Source organism: Chionomys nivalis, chromosome 4 (genome assembly GCF_950005125.1).
Source record: "Chionomys nivalis chromosome 4, mChiNiv1.1, whole genome shotgun sequence".
Classification (NCBI taxonomy): Eukaryota; Metazoa; Chordata; class Mammalia; order Rodentia; family Cricetidae; genus Chionomys; species Chionomys nivalis.
Window position 1 is genome coordinate 66108793 of NC_080089.1, and position 23791 is coordinate 66132583.

Below are 23791 nucleotides of genomic sequence, written 5' to 3' on the forward strand. Positions count from 1 at the left end.
TTGCTGTCTCACAGGCATGGGATGGGCTGGGATCGTGAGGGGTCTTGCATTCTTCCACTCCAAGCTCTGAGTTGGGGATGTGGCTCTGACTGTATATACGGAAATAGGAAGAGATAAATGGTCAGCCAGCAGACCCCACGCTAAATAATGGTACAACCATTCTCTCCTCTGTTCACAACTGCTGAACTGCTTAACGTCTCAACCTAATTATAGGTCTATTACAAGTGTGTGGGGGGGATGTGATTCTGGCCCAATAGAATGGTAGGACTGGAGGCGCACAGATTTCAGAGCAAACCCTTCCTTCCCCGGAGCTCAGGAACTGCAATTTCTTGCAAGCTAATTGCAATGTTGAGGCTTCTGCTTCTCCCTGGGAGAATAAAGTGGCAGCTAGGATGTAGGTTTGGAGAGTTTACACATTTAAAAATATTTCCAGGGTGCTAGAGAGATGGCTCAGCAATTAAGACATCGTACTACTCTTACGAAGGACCTGAGTTTCGTTTCCAGAACCCATTTTGGGAGCTCACAACTGCTTATAACTCTACCTTCAGTGGTTCCGATGCCTTCTGGCCTCCTCAGATACGGTATTCACATGTGCACGTGTGCACGCACACACACAAATCTTTTTAACATTTGAGACAAAATTTTGCTATGTGGTCCTTTGGCTATGTAGCCCTCACTGGCCTGGACCTTACTCTGTAGACCAGGCTGGCCTTGAACTCACCAAAACCCTCCTGTTTCTGCCTTTGAAATGCTGGGATTGAAGGCATGGCCCACCATGTCTAGCTAAAATAAAAATAAAATCTTAAAAAAATGCTAATTATTGTATCCTCTGCTCTTAAGCTAATCGTTAGACAAGCTTGGTAAAAAAAAAAAAAGGTCATAATTGCAAATACGAGAGAAAAAGCATCAGGACAAGCCTAGTCAGAGAATTCTCCGTAGAGAATCTCTTTGAAGTAGTGTTTCTGTTGGGTGGGGACTACAGAAGATTCTTTCTGAAGCCCTCACCAGGGAATGCCTATAGACCTAGATTAGCTTTTAACCTACTTTTTAAATTAGTCTGAAAATGGTAAGAGCTGAAGCAGACTGTAGGCAAAGGTCAAGCAATAGCGATCTAGGGTAATTTAGACAAACAGATGTCAACTCTGCTTCCCATCCTAAGATGGTGTGGGCCATCGTTCATGGGGAAAGATGGCGAAACAAGGGCTCCTAAGGAAGCCTTAGCAGAAGATGACTTAAAAGAAATAACACGACATTCAGATGTGGTGGTGCAAGCCTGTAACCCTAGCACTCAAGAGGCTGAGTTAGGGCTTTCAAGCCCAAGGCTGACGTAAGCTATACAAGTAAGACTCTCCCCCACCACCCCCAAATGACCCTGGTCCTATTCCCTCACACTTTACAACCATCTGTAACTCTAACCAGTGCTCTCTTCTGACTTCCTCCAGAGCCAGGCATGAACATGGTACACAGATATACACACGCAGGCAAAACATCCATACACATAAAAAAATAAAATGGAATGGAAAACAACAAAAGGGCTATGTAATGACATTAAAAATAGACCTTATGCCAAAAAGAGAGATAACAAATGAATAGGAAAAAAGAAATCAAGATAAAGATTTCCACATGCAATAGTCAAGGGCACAGAATAGAAGGCATGCATTTTGCATTTAGAGCTATCCACTAGAAAGTTTTCAGACTGCTGGTGATACTATCTTTAGGATTAAAAGTCAGATTAAGCAGGATTTATAATAATAAGGGTCATAATATGTGCCTTGTACACTTTCTAAATTTAGGATTTCTCAAAACTTCTTTACCTTAGTAATTAACTTCTGATCTGATTAAAAACTCCACCACTCAGAATTTTATTTTGAGAAGATAAAAGTCTACATGTGTGGGATGTCGCTTTGTTTCACAGGCTCTGAAAATCTGACTGGGAAAGCAGCTGGTAAAGCCATGCTGTGATTCTGTCTGCCCGAAGAATAAAGGGGTTTGTGCATTATCAATCACGATGAAGTTGTAACTGGCAGCTGGTTTCCTGCCCCCACCCCTACTGCTTCCAGAGCAAGTACAAAGATGTCAAACTACAGACTACTTGGCTCCAGACTCTAGAGAGAGAGAGAGAGGAAAAGAGAGAGAGAGAGAGAGAGAGAGAGAGAGAGAGAGAGAGAGAGAGAGAGAGAGAAGGGAGAAGAGCTCCAAAGTACCAATATCTTCTCATGGTTAATATAAAAATCCATTCATTCATTCATTCATTCATTCATCAATCCATTCATGTCTATTATACCTCTGCCACTTTCAGGTGCCTTATCAGACTCTAGGAAGCCAATGAATTAGACAGGATGTGTCCTGGTTTACAGGTTGGAGAGGACTAGGGAAAGGGGAAAACTGGGGACAGATGTGAAGGGTGAGGGATCGTTTCTTTTGGAGGAGAGGAGAGATAGATACCGATCTTTCTGGTTGGATTCAAGTCTTCCTCAGAAACAAAGGTTCCTGTGAGTCACTTGTCCCCTCCTGGGCCCCTTCTCTCCTATTGCAGCTTCATATCGTCCATTACAACTCAGATCTGTACCCTGACTTCAGTGCCGCTAGCAACAAGTCAGAAGGCCTCGCTGTCCTTGCGGTTCTCATCGAGGTATGCGGTTCAAAGGGTTTCTCATGTGAAGTCTGTAGCAGAGATGGTGTCAGGACCAGGCATGTGTGCTGTGCACAGCAGTCGGTAGTGAGCTGCTCCTGGATGGCCTTGCATTGCCTCTAGAGCAGGGCCGTTCCTCAGAAGGCTCCTTCTCTCTTTTCTCAGAGGAAGCCTTTTCTGTATCTAGGCAGCTGAGACAGACATGGCTTTTGTGACATTGAAAATATGAGCTCCTGTCTCCAGTCCTGTTGCACGGTCTGAGGTCGCACGGCTGGGAGGGCCTGTGGGGTACAGAGATCCTTATGCTGCACCCTCAGATGTGCCCATCACTGATTCAACACCTAGCATCCAAACTCCGTTCTGGAATGAATGATTTAATATTGGGAAGCAAGAATAGAGCCTGTATGGTGGTGTATGTCTGTAATCCTAGCAGGATGGAGGCTGAGACATATCAAGATTTTATCTCAAAAACTGGGAGCGGGGATGGGGAATGATCAGCTGGCCTTGCTTTCCCCCAGCGAGGCAACGTGTCCCCATTTCCCAGTGTGCTTGCTTACTTATTTTGTGAACTCAAAGCTCCCTTAAGTTCCAGGTTAAATGGACTGATGTAGTCTTTGGGCTTATATCAAACAAGCAGGAGCACATCCTGGGGTACTCAAATCTGGTGTCTTCAGTTGAAAACTAGGTATCATTTGATTCCAAGGTCAAGACCGCGATACTAACTCTCAACCATTTGGTGATGGGTCAGATCCTCAGGGAAGGCCTCCAGCCAGCCCTCTGAAAGCCACTGTCGATGTGGGCTGAGCCTGTCTTACTCTGCCCCAGCTCACCTTTCCTGGTCTCTGTTGCAGATAGGCGCCATCAATCCGTCATATGACAAGATCTTCAGTCATCTTCAACATGTTAAGTACAAAGGTGAGGGGTTCTTGGCTACTTCTCATTCACGGTTACACAGGATGTGGTCGCACCTGTGTCACCTTAAGAACAGCAACGGCGTAAGGGATGGGGCATTGAAAACAGCAGGTCACTGGGCAGTGGTGTGGCACTGGCCAGGTGGCCCAGGAAAGAGCATACTCTGTATGCCTGAATGTGAGTATTTAAGCTCGGTTGCTATGCTTATGCCTCTCCTATCAGGAGGTAGACTGGTACCCTCACTCCCAATATGTCTCTCCAGGCCAACAAGTGCGCATCCCAGGCTTCAACATTGAAGAACTTCTGCCTGAGAGCCCTGATGAGTACTACCGTTATGTAGGGTCCCTGACTACACCTCCTTGCTACCCTACTGTGCTCTGGACAGTTTTCCGAAATCCTGTGCAGATTTCCCAGGATCAGGTAACAAGCCAGAGACTGTACAGCACCTTGTTCCCTGCCACAAGCTGTTCTAATCAATGACTTGATTTCCTCTGAGTTCATTAGCGCTCTTCAGAACCTCTCCAGTGACCTGCCGCTGAACTGCTGCAGAAATTACAGACTAAGCTCTAAGAGGAGTTAAACATCAAGCTGGGAAAATGGACATACCTCCTGCAGTTCTTTAAAGAGAGCTGCAAAGCTGAGTTTGCAAGCATAGTCCTCAGTGGCTGGGTGGCATTTGCTGTCCAGGTGGGAGATTCTGGCTCTTTGGTGGGGTAAAGTTCGTAGCCGGATAACACATGGGCCCTGGGATCGCGGGGGTGAGGGAGTCACAGGTCTTAGAGCTCACGATCCAGAAGTGAAAGTTAGGGAGCCGTGTCATTAGCAACCACTCACGTTGGAGTCAGGGTCAGAAGTTCTCAGGATCACCTGATTCCTGAGATGAGTCACTGCGCATCCTGATACCCCACAGCCTGAAGGCACAAAGAAGAAAAGTGTAGAGAAGGCCAATGGAATAATGATAAACCCCACCCCGGTCGCTCTAGCCAGCCCTCACTGTCAAACTCCTGCTCTGTACTACAAGTTTCTGAACGGAGAAACCTTGGCAAATGGCATCTGGTGGGTGGACAGGAGAGGGGATGAGCTGAATCAGAGGTGAACTGTGTGGGGAAGCAGTCACAGCCGAACCCAGAAGCTGCCATGGAAACAGGTTGGATCATCTTCGTGGGGGTTTGCAAATGCCAGGGAGCCAGCAGTCAGATCACCAGGGGGCCTCCTCCCTCTGTCTTTTATTCTGATTTGATTATATAAAAAAAAAAAAGAAAGAAAAAAAAAAAAAACAAGCCCAGCCCCCTTTAAGAGTTCAGATCACGAAAGGAATGTGGTCTTGGTGAGAGGTTAAGGAGTCCTTCTCTTGAGCTTTCCCTTCCTCGGGGGCAGATTCTGTGGTCATTGGGAATCTTGACAGCAGGAAGGACCCAGCCCAGTTGAGCAAAAGCTAGCTAGTGATACCCTCAGGATGGAGCAATCTTCTCTGGCTTTCCCACTGCTTTCAAATACTTCCTGCCAAGCACTTCATGAGCTGATTCCTGAGGCTTTTCCCCAGGAGGCCAGGCCAGCGAGCATCCTGTGCTCATGAGACCCGTTTCCGTTTTTCCCCTCAGCTGCTGGCTTTGGAGACAGCTCTGTATTTCACACACATGGACGACCCTTCCCCCAGAGAAATGGTCAACAACTTCCGGCAGGTCCAGAAGTTTGATGAGAGGCTGGTGTATATCTCCTTCCGACAAGGTGAGGAAGATGCTGCGGGAGGGGGAGGTAGCAGTGTGCCCTCAGGAGACTGACTGAGAGTACCCTGACTGCCAAGAAATCAGAACACATCTAGGAACGTTGGTGTGGGGGCTACTGTGGTCTCCCTTCTGTGTTCTCGCTTCCTCAAGTCCTTGCAGAGGAGCACAGGACTTTGAGGCATGTGGACGGTAGCCCTTACGTCACCCACCTGGACGACGTAAACGAATGTAGACAGATTATAAAAATATATACAGCTTTAATAGGGAAATAGACTTACAGGACCACAGGTTTCCGCGGAGAACAGGAAAAGCAGAGAAAAGGGGCTGCTGGGATCACGCCCCGGCAGATTTATCAATAAACATTAGCCCGAGGCGAACACGCCCCCAATGGGTGGGGCTATATCCCTACACCCACCAGTGGTGGTAAGATGTCCTCCGGGACTTGTCTGCTCTGAAGAATGATTCCTTATCCTAAGACACATGGAATCTTTTGCACGAGGAGAGACTTCAACTTCCCACCTTAGACTCCCTAGGCATAAAGGGCTATATATGCCCTGCCCTAGGCTGAAGGAAGTGATTACATACTACAAGCATCCACGCTTCTTTGTAAGGTCAAGGGTATAACCCATGTTCGCGGCCACATCTGCTCAAAGTCTAACGTAGCAGGGCCCATTAGTAAGAAAGCACCCTGTTTCAGTTTTTTTTTTTTTTTTTTTTTTTTTGTCTAATCTTGGAACTTACATAAGCACCAGCAAACACATTCCAAGCTGGATAAAGCTGAAGAGTTTGGTGGATTCCAGCTGCGAAGAACCCGTTATTCCTTCTACGTCTATAACTGTGATGACTAGGAGAAAGTTCCGCTTGCTCGGTGCCTCCATCGGCACACTTAGTGGTGATGGGGATGAGGAGAGCTCTTGCCAGCCGCACCCATCTTCACACCTCCGAGGGAACTTTCTCACCACACCTTCCTGTGCTTTGCCAAGTCTGGGGATCTCAGACGGTCAGAAGCAGTGCAGATCTACAAAAATGCTCCTGTCATTTCCATATGTCACACATAGCTGAAATGTGTCGGGGGTTCATATGTTAAAACATATACATGAGCCCACCTGTTAGAGGAGCCATGCCCCTCATCTTATCTCAGGCTTTTTGTTGTTGCTGTTCCTTTACTATATGAGGTTATGCTTGTCACCTGCCCTGTTGAGTCACCAGCAAATGAAGACTGTGTTTCGAAGCCAGAAGGCATTAGAGATCTGCCCTTCTGAACTGACCCCTCGACATGGCCAGCATTGTGTCTGTAGACTGTCTCTGTGGGTTATGCTCGGGCCCGAGGGTTTGCGCCTTGTGTTCTCTCCAGGTATCACTCAGTTAAGGTCATTGCCCTTCTCTTCAGTTTCTGAGTCTGAAATACAATCTGGGAACAGGCTGGCCCTCCCTATGACCTGAGAATGGGTAAGACAGGGACAACCCACCTGTTTTCTGGTGAATGATTTGAGTTCCTGGGATGTTTTCATTCTCTCCCCATTATGGGCACAGCATCCTCCTTCCCTAGTCTTCTAGGTGGAGTATGTAGTATGTAGAGTTGAACCTTTGTTCTCAGTTCTCAGTGTTTTCAAGACAAGGTCTCCTATATTTCAGGCTACCTCACAATCCACTATGTAGGTCTAGGATGGCCTTGACTTTATGGTTCTCCCACCTTTAGCCTCTCAAGAGGTCGGAGTTATAGTCATGAGGCATCATACTCTGTGTGGAACTACTTCAGTTCTTAAATTTAAAGGCCGAGAGATGAGGACCATAGTCCACATGTATCAGGCAAAATTTTGCTTGTGGTCCACGGGCTGTAAGAGCCACTCTCTGAGCTAGTCTGTGTATGTACCTGGAAAGAGGGTAATGGATACTTTCCTTGGAGTCAGGCGACCTGGGTTCAAGGCATTGCTGCTTCATGTTCTCCTGGCTCCATGGTGTCGACAAAGCACACCCTTCTTGGGCCTTGGCTTCCTTGTCCACAGGGTGGCAGGCTGGAGACCTGCTCTGACATCCTTTCCGTGCCAACATGCTGTGATTCAGAATGGATACTAATCACTGTCGATGCTCACTTTGCATTGCAGGGTCAGTGTGTGGGGGCAGTTACAAAGGATCAGAAGAAACCGTACAGGAATTTGATTATGACAACTAAAAGTAATCCCCACTTATACCGATGGACTGTGGCACTGACGCCAATTAGCCATCTTCTTAGATGGGCTCAGGCTTAAGTAGCTGCTTGTAGATCAGACCATACAGGCAGCTTTGTAGCTGAGCGCTTTGGTAGATCCTGCAAGTCTGGCTGGAGTAGATTGAGCAGGCTCTAGACAGAAGCTTGAAGCCTAATCCCTGGCTTAGGACATCAAGATCAAAACCCAAAGGTAGCTTTGCCACAGCCCCTCCCGCATGGCTTGGTCAGAGATGCTGCTTCCATGAGGCGAGGCTCAGCTTTCTCCTTGGAGAATCTGCAGCAGTTCAAGGGAAAATTGTTCACTTAGACACTGATTATAGAAACCTCGCCAAAGCACTCCCTTTCCTCATACCCTAAAACACAGGCAGCAAACAAGGCAAGATGAAGAAGCAGCCCCTAGGAGGCTCCAGCTCCTACCCCCCTCTGCCCACAGGTACCTGAATCCACAAGGGCAGCTCACAGCCCCTCTGGAGCAGGTCTGGCTAACATGAAGTTTCAGGTTTGGAGCGTGAGTCTGTCTGACCACACGACTCCTGAGTGTTTTGGGTTCAGTTCTTTGCAGCCTCTTCCATGGAAGCCCACTTATATTTAGGGTCTGTTTTATGCAGTTTCCTTTGGAAGTTAATGAGAGCTAAGGAATCAAAGTAGAGATAATCTCTAGGAGAGAAAATGCAAGGGTGAGCGCACTGTATGTGTGCACGCGCGTATGTACGTGTGTACATGTGTGTGTGTGTTCTGAGACTTAATTGAATTGAAACAAATAGGATTGAACCATTTAATTGCTATTTTCCTAGAACATGCTTACAAAAGATGTACAGAATGTGCCTTCTTCCTGTAAGGGATTTGTATTTTAGCTACAAAGTAGCCCCAGAGTGGGGTTTATCCACCCTGGCACTAATGGCACACGGGGCAGGATAATTCTCATTGTGGGAGCCTCCCTGTGCCCTGTAGCATTAACAGATGTTTCTTATCCTTACCTATTAGATGCTGGTAGCATGTTCCCACTTGTGACATTCAAAAAATATCTCTAGACATTGCCCAGTTCTTTAGGGGAGATGAAGCAAAATGGCCCCATTGAGAACTACTATCCCAGGGCATGGTCAATGACTTTGTAGGCTTAGGAATGGTTTTCTCCCCTTTAGTACAGGATTCTAAAGTTGAATATCACATGCGCTGATCTTTATTTTTTAAATTAAAATTTTATTTTTATTTTATATGTATATAGGTATTTTGTCTGCATGTATGTCTGTATACCATGTGCATGCCTGGTGCCCTGGGAGATCAGAATAGGGTGCTGGACTCCATGGGACTGTAGTTACAGACAGTTGTGAGTCACCACTTTCAATACTGTGAGTGTTGGGAATCGAACCCAACTCCTCTGGAAAATCAACTAGTTTTCTCAGACACGGAGCCATCTCTAGTCTTTACTATATTATGTCATGAAAACCTGAGTCTTGTGATGCTGATTCCAAACAAATTCAAGAGGAACCTGGTTCCCATAGCCCTTTAGAACTTCAGTAACTATCCTTCATAATTGAGCAAGGCTATGAGAAGTGGCAAGAGAGAGACTTGGTCAAGTCAACCACCAAGTGAGAAAGCCCTTGTCCCCTTCCATCTGTACGAGGCTTTCTCACCTGGTGGCCATTTTGATGACCTAACATCCCTACTCCAGATGGAAGGCTGCAGGTCCTATAGGGAGCTCTGGAAAGTGGACTCTTTCCAAGGAAGGCTCGGGCCTGCCCTCAAGGTGGGGTGCTAGAGAGAAGACTCACCTGAAGCCAGCTCAGGTTTCCTGAGCAAGAATGCTGGAAAGAGCACAGGCCAGCGCCCAGAAGTGAGACAATTTCTTCCCAGTCAAAGGCACCAACTCTAGTCCAAATGGTGGTGGATAGTAAGGCCAGGGTCTAGCAAACCTGAATACCTAATATTGGCTAGCACCTTTCAAGTATGTTAGGGGCAGGGAAACTGGAGAGGCACAACGAGGCCAAAACGTTTCCATAATCATGTCTTTAGTGGGCTGCTCCGAGGAACTGCATGCACTCACCATGGATCTAGAGCCGGCTGAGGGGCATTCAGATGCGTGAGTGTGCTGTACTATTGAGCTTGCTGGACGCAGACGGGGAGGGCTCTAACCAATGGCCATTTGCAGAGTGATATAACTTGAGCCTGCTTATCCCAGAGAGACCTGCATAGCTTTAGAAAAACTTGCAAAAGAGAGAAATTTTACCCAGCTAAGATGGCTAATTAATTTTTTTGAGACTAGAACTTTATGTTCCATGGTTATTGACCTTGTGTTTCTTCAAGTTTCTATTTATAAATAAAGCTATTAGACGGAAGAGTATCATCAATGAGCATCCAATGAGAAACCAGAGAAGTTCCTACCTTCAGATTCCTAGACCTGGATCAGGGGTCTGAACTGTCAGCAGCAAACATCACTGTGCTAAGAAGTGAAGTTCCAGTCCCCTCAGCACACCGCGTTTCCCCAGCATGGCCCTAGCTGTGCACTGTGGGGACAGGAAAACAAACCGGCAAACAAGCAAACACTCCCCTGAGTTCCTGATGTCAAGCTCCTGACACAGGCAGGCTGAGTTCAGGAGCAACAGCTGGGGAAGGGGCCAGGCATAAGGCTGGGCCCATTCCTGATGAGGCCCCTGACTGGTCCTCCCATGTGAGCTCTCTGTGGCCCTCATCCTTGTCCTCAGCCTCAGTCCCCCGAAGTGCGGGGCCTCCTAAAACAGGGAAGGCACATGCACTAATCACTAGTCTTTTTGTCGGGAATGACTCTCTCTCATTCTCAAAGTTCTTTTAAGACCCAACTTTAATCACACTCTCGCAGAAGCCCTCCCTACCACCCTGGAGGGAGCTTACCCACCTCTTTCATCTGACTTATTCATCTCTATTGTAGTATGTGACATATAACTGAGTAATTATTTATTATAATACAGTAAAATGGGGGGAGGGAGAGAGAGAGAGAGAGAGAGAGAGAGAGAGAAAGAGTTATACACTGCACACTTACATCCCTATGGAAAGGATGCCAGTGTCTCATGTCTCATTCATTCTTTATTCCTGGCACCATGCCCGGTGCATGTTACAAGCTTGCCGAAAGAATATAACGGACGTTTCCTTTTCCCTTTCCTCCCCACCATCTTCCCTTTAGAATGGTTTGCACATATGCCTGGCCAATTGTCAAATTTCAAGCCTTTCTTTGCTCCATTCTAAGTTTGCCAACAATCTGAAAATGAAACCCCGTGTAAGGGAAATTCAAGACTAGAGCTTGCAGCCGAGTTTTAAAGGCCCAGAGCAAGCTGCCAATGGATACCACACTTCTCATTGCTCCGAGCTCACGGGGATATGAGCTCCCCATCCTATTAGCCTTCGCCACCTCAGCCCTGGCAGCCTGGACCACTGAATGCAAAGAACGAGAGTTGGCATGGCACCTGCCTCAGAGCAGTGTGGCAGGTGTGCTTGCCACTGGGGTGACAAAGCCCTCAGTTTCTATCACAGTTTTATCAGCCAGCTTCTTTATAGAAGTCATTCCCTTGTTGCATTGTATAAGGTTGATGAAAAGCAGTGCCTGGTTAAAAAATACCTTCCAAAGACAGCAGCAATGTGTGGTTGGTCACCGAGAGCGTTTTCCTAAGCAAGTACAATCTGAAGCAAACACTAGTACTGCAGCCACTTAACCCTGTGGCTTATGTTACCATTCTAAGCCAATGTCGTGTTCTTAATCATTTAAACTCCAGGGAAACCTAAACTCTCCTGGAGACCATGAAAGACTGGCTCATGCATATATCATTCCTATATATCATGTTGTTCTTTGAGAACAGTTCATGCTTTGACAGGACTTTGAAATAAGAGATCGTATCCCACAATGAAACAGAATTGAAAGTAGAACTAGAAAATACTAGGCTGTTGTTCCAGGTACTCCAAGATGTGTGAATGAGTGCTTGCTCTTCGGGCTGGACTTGTCTGTGTTTGTGCTTGAGGCTTCAGAACACCTCCAAAGCAGTTAACCAGCATCCTCGGTGCAGCCAGATGCAGTGGAAGATGCAGCTCCTGAGCCGGCCTGTCCAGGTAGCAAGGCCTTTGTGTTAAGCAGTTCCTGACCTTCTACAGGTGTCCTGCCTTCCTGGACAACGCTGCTGGCTGTCCCTGTGCTCAGTTTCCTTTTGTGTGTCATATCGCTCTATCTCTGTCCACCCTGGCTGGTACCCAAGTGCTCTCTGGAGGCACTGAGCAGGCAGCGCTCCCCCATCTTCTCAGCTTGAGTTATCCATCTCAGGAGTCTTTTCTGCTAGGTTCTCACCAGCTGGATGTCATGGGCCACCACTGAGAACAGGCCTGTCTGCATTTTCCCCGTTTGTCTCATCGTTCTTCTTTAGTAGCTCTATGTCATTGTCCCTGTTTGGAAACAACCAGTTTCTTTTTTAAGCTGAACATAACGTTCTCCAGCCTCTCCATCCTGCTCCATCTTGGATACCTGTACTCTGGTTGCCCAGAGACTAGACTCATCTGGCTGAGCCTCTGCTGAGAAATACTTTGTCTTCTTTTTCTGGCTCTAGTTCTCAAATTATCGATATTTCTCCTAGCTCCCTGGCTATTTGGCTAGCAGATGCTTTGGCCCTATCTTCAGTGGGCCTCAAACCCACCGAGCAAGGTCTTTTTCTGTAGACTGTGTTTGGTATTGCTGAAATGGGTAGGATGGTAGCATTCTAACCACATCTTCATGCCTTGCGCATCATGGGGAGGTAGAACCGTTACAGTGACTCCCTTGCCAGGGCTTTTTTTCCTTGGAACCTTAGCTGCTTTGTTTTTTTGCAACATCAAAGTCTTAGCTGGAAATTCACTTATTCCAATCTCTGCACCTTTCTTTGTCTTATTGTTGTTTGGGTTCACATCATTGTTTCCAAGGAGAGGCAATTTAGTCCCTGACAGGAGTCCACCCAGGAGTAAAAAACCTGGGTGGGAGCTGGGTCCAATTATGCTGTTGTTGAAATGTTGCAGAGCAAGCAAGGAAAGCCAGACTCTTCCACCAGAGCAGCCAGCAAGCTGGGCCACTCTGGAGAAAAGCGTCATTCTAGGGCCTAGCTCTCTATGGGCTTTGCTTAGCAACCCAAGACCACAGCACATGTGGTGGGTGTGCTCGGCTGTTTTCGCCCATGTGGCTCTCGCATGTTGACGGTGACTGTGAAAGACATGGCCCAGCTTGGACGACCTAGCTAAGAGTCTTATGTGGCTGCATCAGCACTACGGACTTCTGGAGCTTGAGGAACAAAAGTGTGTTTCATCACAGGGCTAGAGAAGAAACTGTCAGCTTGTTTAAGATAGAAATGAACAAGGTCTCTGGGTTCCATTAAAAAAAAAAAGCCAGCAAACTCAAGTACTAAGTTGTGCTCTGCTGGGGGAGTGCACAGTATATGATGTAGAGCGTGAAATTCTCCGGGTGAAAACCTGTCCTGTGAACATCTAGAGCCGCACACTCTTCCCTGTGTTCAGTTTATAGGGAGGCCTGGCCAGGCAATCTGACCAGGGCAGTTACTGAAGAACTAGGAACGACTGGCGGTGGCCAGTTAGAACAGGAACAGTCCACCTGTTCTGGGGGACACTCTCCTCATGTTTACTCAGCTTAATCTCATGACAGCCGGGGCCACTCAGGTTCAGGCCTGTCTCAGAGGCTTGGCAGGCTTGGTGTGAAATTGCAGGGTAGTAGAGAACGGGTTCAGGTGTTATGGGCCCTGGGGAACCAGCCGGACTCTGGCCACAGGACAGGAGAAGGCAGGTGAGCCAAACCTGACCCTGCAGCCTCAGGTCTTGTGCCTTGGCATGATGGAAGCTCCAAGGGTGAATTGTTACCCTCTGCTAGCACCTCATACTCGGCCAGGGGTCGCCCGGAGTCTTGGTGCCTATGGTGGGCTTTACAGGTCCAGGCTATCTCTGTGTGTCAGACTGGGTTACCACAGCCTGTCACACCCAGGCTTCTAGTGTGAGTTAGAACAAACACCATAAATAGACAGCAAATCAGGCAGAGAGACATGCATACACACATGCACACACACACACACACACACACACACACACTGTGAAGTTTCAGAAAACCACTGGACAAGAGGGTATATATAAACAGACTTCTTTAGATGGAGGACTGGCTGAGAGGAAGATGCAGAGTAGTGAGAACCTGTAGGAGGCAGGCTAGGGGCTGCTCAGGGAGGATGTATGACTAGGGTCCTCTGTTTATTCAGAAAGACACAGTCACAGGTGACTATGCCCCTAGAGATCTCTAGTAGGCTTTGGGATTTTACCTTTGGTGGCTGCGCCCCACTCAGAACTCTAAACTCATCCCACTGATTCCTAATAGAGACTCCTTGGGGGAAGTCATAATACCCCAGTCTCATGAAGCAGAGAAGATATATTGGGATAGTAGAGGAGTTTGTCCAGTAGGGCCGAGCAGAAATGGCAAAGAAAGAACCCAACCATGGTACTAGAGTAGAGGGGAGTAGGGGGAGGCGCGTGGCAGTTTCCTTACTGAGGAAGGCAGCTATCAGAGAAACAGGAAGCAGCCTGCCGAGGTAGGCTGATTCTTACCCATCCCCTTTGCTTCTTTGGCCACTATGACAAAAAAACTGAAGTCTCGCCCTAGCAAAGAAAGGGACTATGGTAAAAGAACAAGGGATTAAAGAGGAAACAGTATGGATTCCTAGGTGGGAATTTCCACTACCCCATCAACCTAAGACAAGGGTGACCATCCCCAAACCTGAACAAGACCCGGAAAATCCACCGAAAATAAGAGTTTTCCACTATGCACTGGTCAGACCCATCTCGGTCTGACTCTAGATTAACCTCCAATCTTTTCTCCCCCTTTTAAGTAGGACTCCTTACCGACACAGGACTGAGTCTGGGTATGTGGCCTCTGGAGTGTGCATGTTACAGCTGGGTGACCCCATGATTTTCAGTGTGATCTGGGCCTGTGACACTTTCAGCCCATCTTCTCTGCTTCTCTGCTGTCGCTTTGGCTGCTGGTGTCACTCAAGCTGCTTTCTAATTGAAAAATGAACTGCCAATCAAATGTTTCTCTAATGAAAACCCCGAATCACTTTGTGATGTGTATGCAAAAAAATCCCATTTACGATATTCTGTTGGTTAAGGTTGGAGGGCCTTGCCTAAAGACATCCGTAAGAATAAGGTCAGATCACAGGACCTTGACCACGGGCTTGGTTGTTTGGGACTACAGTGAATTGGGAGTAACACTGATAGAGTCATCCCAAGAAACCTCACATCCAGCAAGCAAGAGTAGACTGAGATCTTACTCCGTAGTCGAGGGTTTCTCAAAGTGTGGTTCACAGACCACAAGCATCAGCATTAGCTGGAGATGTTTGAAAATCAAATGCAGATTCCTGGGTCCCAGGTCCAATAGTCGGAACCAGTTCTCTGAGGGCTGACCTTTTGGAAAATCGACATTGTGAACGTGATCCTCAGATGATCCATGTGCGAGGTTGGGGACCCCGCTGGAAAATCACTGTGATGTGCTGGGGTCCCTCTAAGTGCTCCCGCCAGTCAGTCCCACATAGCCAGAGGCCAGGATCTGGGAACAGAGGTGGGGAAATCACAGTGCTCTGAGGATAGCTGTAGCGAAGACATACGTTCACACTCAGGTGCTATGGGATCAGAGGAGAAGAAGGGCGGAATGTGACCCGTGTTCCCTGCCTCCTCTCCAGGTATCATCCTTTCAGTGGCCCTGGCTGGCATTCTGGGCATCTCCATTGTTCTGGCGGTGTCCATCTGGCTCTTCAGAAGGAAGAAGAGGTGAGTTGGTTTGGATTAAGAATTCCCATTCTAGATGTATGGTTTGTGTACACTCGTGACGATTGGCCTCTCTGGAGGCAGCTTTGCGCAGCCCCTGTGTGTAACCCACACTCTCCTAGGATCACTGCTCTGGAAACACCAGTGTCTAGCTCCTTGCGTGAAACACTGGTCATTTAAGGGTTGCTGTGTTCCAGTGTGGAGGTGACTCTGCCCGCCTTACGCCATGGCTAGTCAGCTGTGAGGCCTCAGACGGGTCTTTGGACTGAGATCTTTCCACCTGGTTTTTCTTCTATGAATCCAAAAAGAAAAACCTGACCTTTCATTGCTATTAGCTATAAATGCCTTTGTCCATAGTTTTATTGCCATGCTTGGCTTTTCCTAAGATTTTTATTTTTCTTGGTATGGAAAATAAGGTTTCTAATTATGGCATCACAAGTTGAAGTGGGGCTGACAATGAGACCTGCTTCAGAATGCAGGTCTAGTACACAAACAAAAGCAAGAAGGTTCTGTCTTAGTTACTGCTTGGTATGACACCGTTCTCTCCCAAGACCAACAGAGCTGGATGAGGTCCCCAGAGAGGACTCTGGACTTCTAGACCTCCTTCATCCCATGCCTGAGCCAGACTGCTCTCTGGCTCCTCCCTCTCTCCTTTTTGACTAACAAAGACTTGTGTTCTTATTGTTCCTGTAGCAAAAAAGGTGACAACAAGGGAGTCATTTATAAACCAGCCATCAAGAAGGAGACTGAGGCCCACGCCTGAGGTCCCTGGCCCTCTCAGACATCCAAGGAAGGACCTTGCTTTGGACACTACATACTTTGGCTCTCTGGACACTTGAAATACCTCAAGGTGTTCTCTCGAGCTCAACTGTAACCCCTTCCCCAGACACTTGTGAGGCTTCTGGCTGGGTCTCACCTGTTCTGCTGTAAGCCACCCCAGGGTGACCTGTGAGTGGGATGTACTGAACTAGGGGGCAGGAGCTTCCAGTGGATTTCTCTAGCTGCACAAGATGGCTAAAGATTTAGAATTCTGGGTCACAAACCTAACCTGCCGATGGGCTATTATGGTTTGGAAAACACTTCCATCCTGGGTTCATCTTGATACATTTCCAGTGCTCTGGACATTCTAGTTATTCTTTAACCTTCCAGACTAGAGCGTGTACCCTTTGCTCAGGTGATACTTTTGAAACTCAGCTTCCTCCCTCAGGGAGGGGCTGTCTTCCTTGGATTTCCTACTTCCCTGACAGACCCTCCAGCCTGACCAAATGCCTATGGGGAAGAATTGAGACAAGAATCATCAGATTATAAGAAAGAAAAAAAAACTATAATATACTAAGGCATTGCCACAATCCTATCTTTTGGGTTAGAACATTGACCAAATCTTACAGAAATAAAGGCTCAACTTCTATTTCTTAATGGAGATAAAGGGAGTCAGAGAAAGGGGAAACAGATGGAATGGAAAGGCGTACATTGTCCAGGAGTCTTGCTTTGGAGTCAGAACTGGAGTCAAGATACAACGTAAGAGAAACTGAGGCTGAGCTACTGTCTGCTTAGGCTCAGGAGGACGGTTTGCTTTGTACTCCGCTCCATTGCTGGAAAGTGAGCTGCTTTCTGTCTCCTGGAGTAGATGCGATTCATGGAATAATCTACTCTGCTTTGAACCCGTGGGAAACAGACAGAAGCAAGACAGCTGTCCAACTTTGTCTCTTTGCCCTAATGTCACTTCTACCTTTCCTGATATCCCTGCTATCGACTCGGTGTCAGGAGTGTCTGCTCCCCTGGCTGGGGGGAAATCTAAAATGATGTTTGGTCAAAATGTATTTTTATACTATCAAAGCAGAAAGGTATCTGCACAGAGCCAAACCAGGTCCTGGTATTTAGGTACTAAGACCAACAGAATGCTCCCAAGATTCTCCCTGTTCTTCCCCCTCAGTCACACCGTGTCTGGGAATACTTAGTTCCTTACTCATGTTCTTCCCACAAAGGTGAGAGCCCTGTGGATCGCAGTCGGCTCTGTGCTCAACCGTAGCCTCAGCCTCCAGCCCCTAATTGCTAGTTCCCTGCTGTTCACAGGAAGTTCTCCCATTTCGTCTCATTTTGACAGCATGGAATGTCCTCTTGAAGTACAAGGGTTTTTGTTTATTTTGTTTTGTTTTTACATCTTTCTCCTTCTACACCTTCCTCTGACTTGATAAAGAATCTTTTTCTACCATTACAACTTTTCATGGTGGCAAGCCCTGCGTCTTTGTAACGTAATTCGCTGGGCAAGGTTACAGGTGACCCGACGGGGGCTTGGCTGTGTGTGCAGTGTATGCACATACGCACAAGATCTCCGACAGCCTTGGAGTCTGGATACCCACCCCACACACACAGCCTTGCAACCGATGTGCCTGATGGTATCACCACAGTAAGGACAACCCTCAAGGACAGCAACACAATTTAGTGGGCCAGAATTGTCAGCCGGAAACTAGCATAAAACACGCCAGGACAGCAAGACTGTCCCAAAGAACTATACCCCAACAGCTTGTGTGAGAACGCAGCGAGCTCGTCGTGCCTGGCATGGAGACTGGCCGTGAAAGGAAATGCGCGAGGAGGCGACAACAGTGGCATTTCTCCTCCCCTCTTCCCATTCAGCATGGCCCAGACACTCAGTCCTCGTTTAGTCCTCATGGATGAGATGAAACGAAGCCGGGGAGGCAGAAAGAGTGCTCCGAGAACCAGCGCCGTCAACCTTTAGCTCCTGAAGATGCAGCTTTCTTCATATTCCCCGTCATTCTGTGGACACGGGGCCGCCACTGAGGGACCAGTGCTGTGGTGTGTGCGCAGCTTACCTTACACTCCTTATCTCGGTCGTGTGAGGTGTAAGGTGGGTGCCTAGGAGAGCCTGGGTGGGCACAGGGCTGGGCACATGGGCAGGTGAAGAAGACCAACACAAGGCATGGGGTGGGGCATGCACTGGGGGCGTGAGGGGGCACTGGTTTCTGCAGTCTTTTCTCTGCCTCTAACTTGAGGAGAATTCAAGTCTCACTGTTCTTTTTTAGTACCCATGGCTTTAATAGACATTCTAGAAATTGCTGCACTGACTGTCTTAATCATATTTCTATTCCTCTTCCTCTCGATAATCTTTGAAGGCCTCCTGATTGGCCCTGACAAAGTACCAGGGGTGATATAGTATCCCTGGGTCCCTGTGCCTCTCATCCCATAGGCCACTGTGATGATGGCTTGTTTAGCACTTCTATATTTATTGTACCAATGATTGTAATGAATACATACACTGAAAATATAAAAAATTATAATAAAAATGTTTTTCACATTAGACTGATTTTTCCCCCAAAGGTAAGAGTGGATGAAGCATTTCTATTGGTGATGAATAACTAATTAGAACAAATGGTCTTTCCCTTTGCAGCCAAAGGAAAATAGACAAATGGATTTAATCGCCCAGGATGGAGGGGCATAAAGATATATGGTGTATGTAGCTCTGAGTCATGTAGCTGCTAATCATGTAAGCCTGGGAAATCCAGAGTAATTAGGGAAGGGCTTAGGAGGGAAACGGTATAAGCTGGTCCATGAAGAGCAAGTCACAGGATGCTTGCTTTCCTGGCCATTGAGAGGCTGAGACAGCAGCATCAGGAGGCCAAGGCCAGGAATGGGAGAGATGGCTAAGTAGTTAAGCGCACTTGATGAGAACTGAGGTTTGGTTCCTACTACTCATGTCCAGTGGCTCACAGTCACCTGTGACTCCAGCTCCAGGTTATTCGACACCCTCTGAGGGCTTTTGGGTACCCATACTCATATTATATTTGAACAAATGGATGGAAAAAGAGGAGGTATCCCAAACCAAAGGGCTATGACTATGGGGCACAGGTCTGTGCCTCTTCTTCCTCTGAGAATACTGCAGGCAGTCAGTGGTTGGCCTCTTTGGCTGCCATTTCCTTAGTCTGGATCCTTTTGCAAAACATGCTATCACCTCCAAATAACCTTTTGCCTAAATCCAGACTTCACATTCTCCTTTGCTAAAGAGGAGGTGCCGTGCAGGTGGCAGTAGGTCCCATCATTGTTTGTGTGAGCTATTTAGAGAAGCTCTAATTTTCACTCTAACAGTGAACTATCCAGGAATTACATGCTCTGGGAGGTGGCACAGCAGCTGACCCAGCTTTGGATTAGAAACACCACAAACCGTGGGTATTGATGATTGCTTTATTGAGAGCCAAATCATTCTCCATCTCTATGCCTTGACATCCTTCCAGGTGTCACAGGCATTTACAGGGATGCAGACAGGTGGGGAGCAAGACACAGAGCTCCCTGAAATGCCCATGCTTTGGGCTTGCTCTAGGCAGGAAGCTAGGAAGACACTTCCTGAATCAGGTAATGAGTATATCCTCTGTCTGCAGCCTTTCTCCTCATTTTATAAATCAAGGGTCATCTGGGTTAAGCCAGGAAAGCATGGAGGCAGGAGCTACTGGGGCATAAAGCATTCAATTCTTCCCTCAGCCTGGTCATTCCCTCCTCTAAATATAGCTAAAACTACCTAAGCTGGACCTTGAAGAAAAAGTCGCAGGATACTTGAGTACTTGCAGGATACTGATGTAAGAAGGATCAAGAGTTCAACACCAGCCTTGACTACATAAAGAGGCCCCATCTTAGAAAAAAAAAAGTAGATTTGAACAGATGGATGAGAAGAAGGAGGCATGCCAAACCAAAGGATTATGAAAGTACCATCCAATAGAGATAAAATATAATGCCATACATTTTAGACTTTGTAGATGCCACACAAAAGGGTAAAGAAACCAGTGACAGTCTAATAATCTTATATATCTAAAGGACCTGAGACAGTGTCATTCCAGTGTGTAATCAGCACTTTAATGGGATAGTTTGTTTATACTATCATCTATCCTAAAAATCTGTTGTGTATTTTACATGTGCACCATATTTTACTACACAGGGAGGGGCAGGTCTAGAGGACCAATTTGGGCTTAGAAGAATGGAGATGGGAGAGATTACAGAGGACACTGGAGAGGGAAGGAGACAGGAGGAAGAGGAAAATCAAGCCAAGGTGAACAAGTTGGCACCAGACTTCCTCCCCCTACTTATTCCTTTAGTAGCAGCAGCTTCGCAGCCTTCCTGACCCTGGGCACTGAGGAGTGACTTGTCCCTAGGGTGTCCCAGCGTCTAACTCCCACTGTAGCTGGTGCCTGATTATCCTCAGTAGAACCTGGTCTCTCCTTCCTCTCCCCTCCTCCCATCTCCTTAAAGTTGTTCGGCCCTTCACCTACAAGGAATGTCTTGGCTTTGGGTGCCATCCAGGCTGAAGAGTCAGGCACTATGGATGTGAAGAAAGGAGTGCTCCTTCAGGGAGTCACAGATCCCACAGGGCCCGCTCTCAGGAGGAATAGACACCTCTGGGCCATTTGCAAAAAACAGTGGCACAATCCTTAGTCACCATCTGCAGAGTAGATCTGTGTCTGGTCACACTGAGCTGCTATCCACTCTGAAGGTCACCCAGCCAGGGGCTCACAGTGGCTCTTATGACTCAGGCATGGCTGTTGCAAGCTTGCAGGGAGATGTGAGGCTGGATGCCATGGGGGAGAACCCTGTCACACTTACACGCCTTCGTTATATAATGAATTGGCACAGATAAGGGCCAGAGTCCTTTGCTGTACTGAATGATTCGCCATAAAAGTACTCGTCACCAGGTGACACACCTGGTGTAGGTCACCCAGCAATTTGGTAGTGCCTTAAACAGCCCCAACTGTTTCAATGTTCTTTTATTCCATGATGCAGTCATCCAGGGAAAGGTGTAGCACTGCCTCCATCTCTTAAGTAGGAAACAAGTATCCAGCTAGCTAAAGAGCATCATTGTCTTCAGAACGGGGGTCCCCTCCACATGCCACATGAAAGCATCTTATTTCATTTCTATCTATCTATCTATCTATCTATCTATCTATCTATCTATCTATCTATCATCTATCTATCTATCTATCTATCTATCTATCTATCTATCTATCTACTATCTATCTTTCTATCTCCATCTCTGTGGTGTGCACACACAGAGATCAGAGAATAACTTGCCAGGCAGCTGCCATGGGGCACACACAGAGATCAGAGAACAACTTGCAGGAATCTTTTTTCTCCTTCCATTATGTGGGTCCTGTGAGTCTAGCTTAGGCCTTCAGGCTTCCCGGAAGCTACTTTTCCTCACAGAGCCATCTTGCTGGTCTGGAATCACTTTCTTATAATACAACTCACCATCCTTATCTCAATCAAGCAGTGATCCCAGAGCCTGAAGGCACTAAATGATTTCCAGGAAGCCAACAACCTCCTGCCTCCAGCCTTCTTGGTGGCATTAAATTCTGACTTCCATTACATATGGTCTGATTCTGTATCACCAACTATAGCTGTGTGGAGAAGTTGGCTCAGTTCCCAGAGCAGTTATTATCTTTACCATTTATTTCAGTAGAACCAAATTCCCAAGGCCACTTTCATTGGACTTTCTCTTTTTCTAAGGCAAGTCTAGACAAAAAGACTAAATATACATAGTATGAGTGTGTGCTTCTCAGTCCATATTTAGATACCATTTTATATGAGAGAATTTGAAAGAATACAAACATAGTGACAGGAAACAGATCAATGGCTGCCTGAGAAGGTGGAGCAGTGTGTGCGTGTGTGTGTGTTTGTGTGTGAATGTGTAAGGACTATACGAGTATAATATAAAGTATATGAGAAATGGTTGAACTGGTGAGTATGTTCATTATCTTGGTTTCTCCATATATGTCAGGAATGTTCAAATTTTACACTTTAAATGCAAGCCTTATTATAATTATATAGCTTAGTAAACAAGGGGGAAATGGAAACCATACTTTAGGCAAACCATACATTAGCTCCTCCTGGCCACCAAGTAGGAGAGGTTTGGACAGGGCTGGCCTCACCCTTGCCTTGGACTCCCACTATGGGAAGCAGCATGATCTTCAGGTTTCTCCTGGAGAAGCAAAGACTTGTTCAGTGACATATATAACAACCAGTTAGCATATCTGATTAAACCAGGGTTCACAGCTTAGTGTCTCTCCTTATGACTCACACAGACCCATTTGAATCCTTCCCATGGAGGGTCATGTAGGCATTAACGAACACAGCTCAGGAGCTTAACGCTCTCATTTAACTACAGGTGAAACGAAGGTAACAACCTTCCTATCAATGAAAGTCATTTGCAACTGACTTTCTCCTAGACCATCTCATTTGAAGTCAGAGACTTGATGAGCAACTAGTGTCTGTTTAGTGCAGAGTAAATGATGGGGATCCTAGCACGATTTAGACAGGGTTTCTACATCAACCACCTCATAGTCTCGTTTAGGGAGACAAAAGCCATTAACGACAGCATCACCTGAACATAATGCTGCGATGTCCATCAACAGAAGAATGGCTAAACTAATAATGGCACATGAACGAAACTGAATTCTATTCATCAATAAAAAGTGGTAAATACTGATATTTGCAAAGACAAATGAATCGCAGAAAACTGTTGGGCAAAAGAAGCCAGAGACAGAAGTATACTTCATGTTGTTCTAGTTATATAAAGTTCAAAAATAAGCAAGATATCTTTGGAAATTAAAAATATATATCTTTGTGCGTATCCGGGGAAGGGGCATGTACTGCACAGTGGGCACATGGAGGCCAGAGGGAGTCAGTTCTCTCCTCCTTTTACATGGGTGCTGCGGGTTGAACTCAGGCCACCATGCTTGTGTGGCAAGCACCTCTATCCATTGAGCCATCCTGATGGCCCAAAACAAGCAGAATTTATATCTGATGATAGAAACGAGAGCCACTGATTGTGTCAGTGTGGGGTGACCTGAAAGGGAGAAGAGCAACCCTTGAGGGAGAGGAGATGCTGTGTCTTGGCAGCAGAGGATGGACACACGAGTGCGTGGGCCAATGTGCACATACATTCAAGCACAAATTATTTCATTGTGTGCAAATTACCCCCTTATTGTGTCAAATAAGGCGTCACAGGAAACGACACTTGAGGACTTGAAATCAGGCACTTCCAAGTTGGAGCTAAAGCAAATAAAAACATGGAGGTGTGAAAGTTCAGGAACAACCCTATAAAGGAAGCCCCAGAGGTGTGGTTGAGAGCATCCAAGAAGAGAGGCTAGGCCTTTGATTCATTTGGAACTGATTTTTATGCAGGGTGAGATCTTCTAATTTTATTGTGAATATTGTTTTCTCAGCTTTATTCAAAGAGGCTGGCTTTTTCTCCAATGTATTTTTCAAAGCATCTTTGTCAGAATTTAGCTGACTATAGCTCTGCGACTTCTCTCTGGAATACTCTTCTGTTCTATTTGTCTATATGTCTGTTCTTGTTTGTTCCTGTTACTATGGATATGTGGTGTAATTGGAAACCAGGCACTGTGAAACTCCCAACATTGCTCTCTGTTTAGGATTCCTTTAGCAATTTGGGGTTTTGCTTCCATATGAAGTTTAGGTTTTTTTTTTTTTAATTTGGTGAAGAATGTAATTGGC

At 46.6% G+C, this 23791-nt stretch overlaps 1 protein-coding gene across 4 annotated transcripts in view; it reads left to right on the forward strand.

Moving 5' to 3' along the window:
* Positions 1-16067, forward strand: part of Ca12 (carbonic anhydrase 12) — a 53262-nt gene extending 37195 nt beyond the window's left edge. For 2 of the 4 annotated variants that reach the window (XM_057768302.1, XM_057768303.1), the window contains 6 exons: positions 2537-2632; positions 3484-3547; positions 3807-3964; positions 5146-5272; positions 15193-15280; positions 15971-16067. In XM_057768302.1, coding sequence (XP_057624285.1) covers positions 2537-2632; positions 3484-3547; positions 3807-3964; positions 5146-5272; positions 15193-15280; positions 15971-16040 — 603 coding nt within the window. In that variant the 3' untranslated portion in view covers positions 16041-16067. Of the gene's footprint in view, positions 1-2536; positions 2633-3483; positions 3548-3806; positions 3965-5145; positions 5273-14343; positions 14377-15192; positions 15281-15970 lie in introns of all 4 variants that reach the window. The other 2 variants (XM_057768300.1, XM_057768301.1) reach the window with 2 other exon arrangements.
* The last annotated feature ends 7724 nt before the right edge of the window (positions 16068-23791 follow it).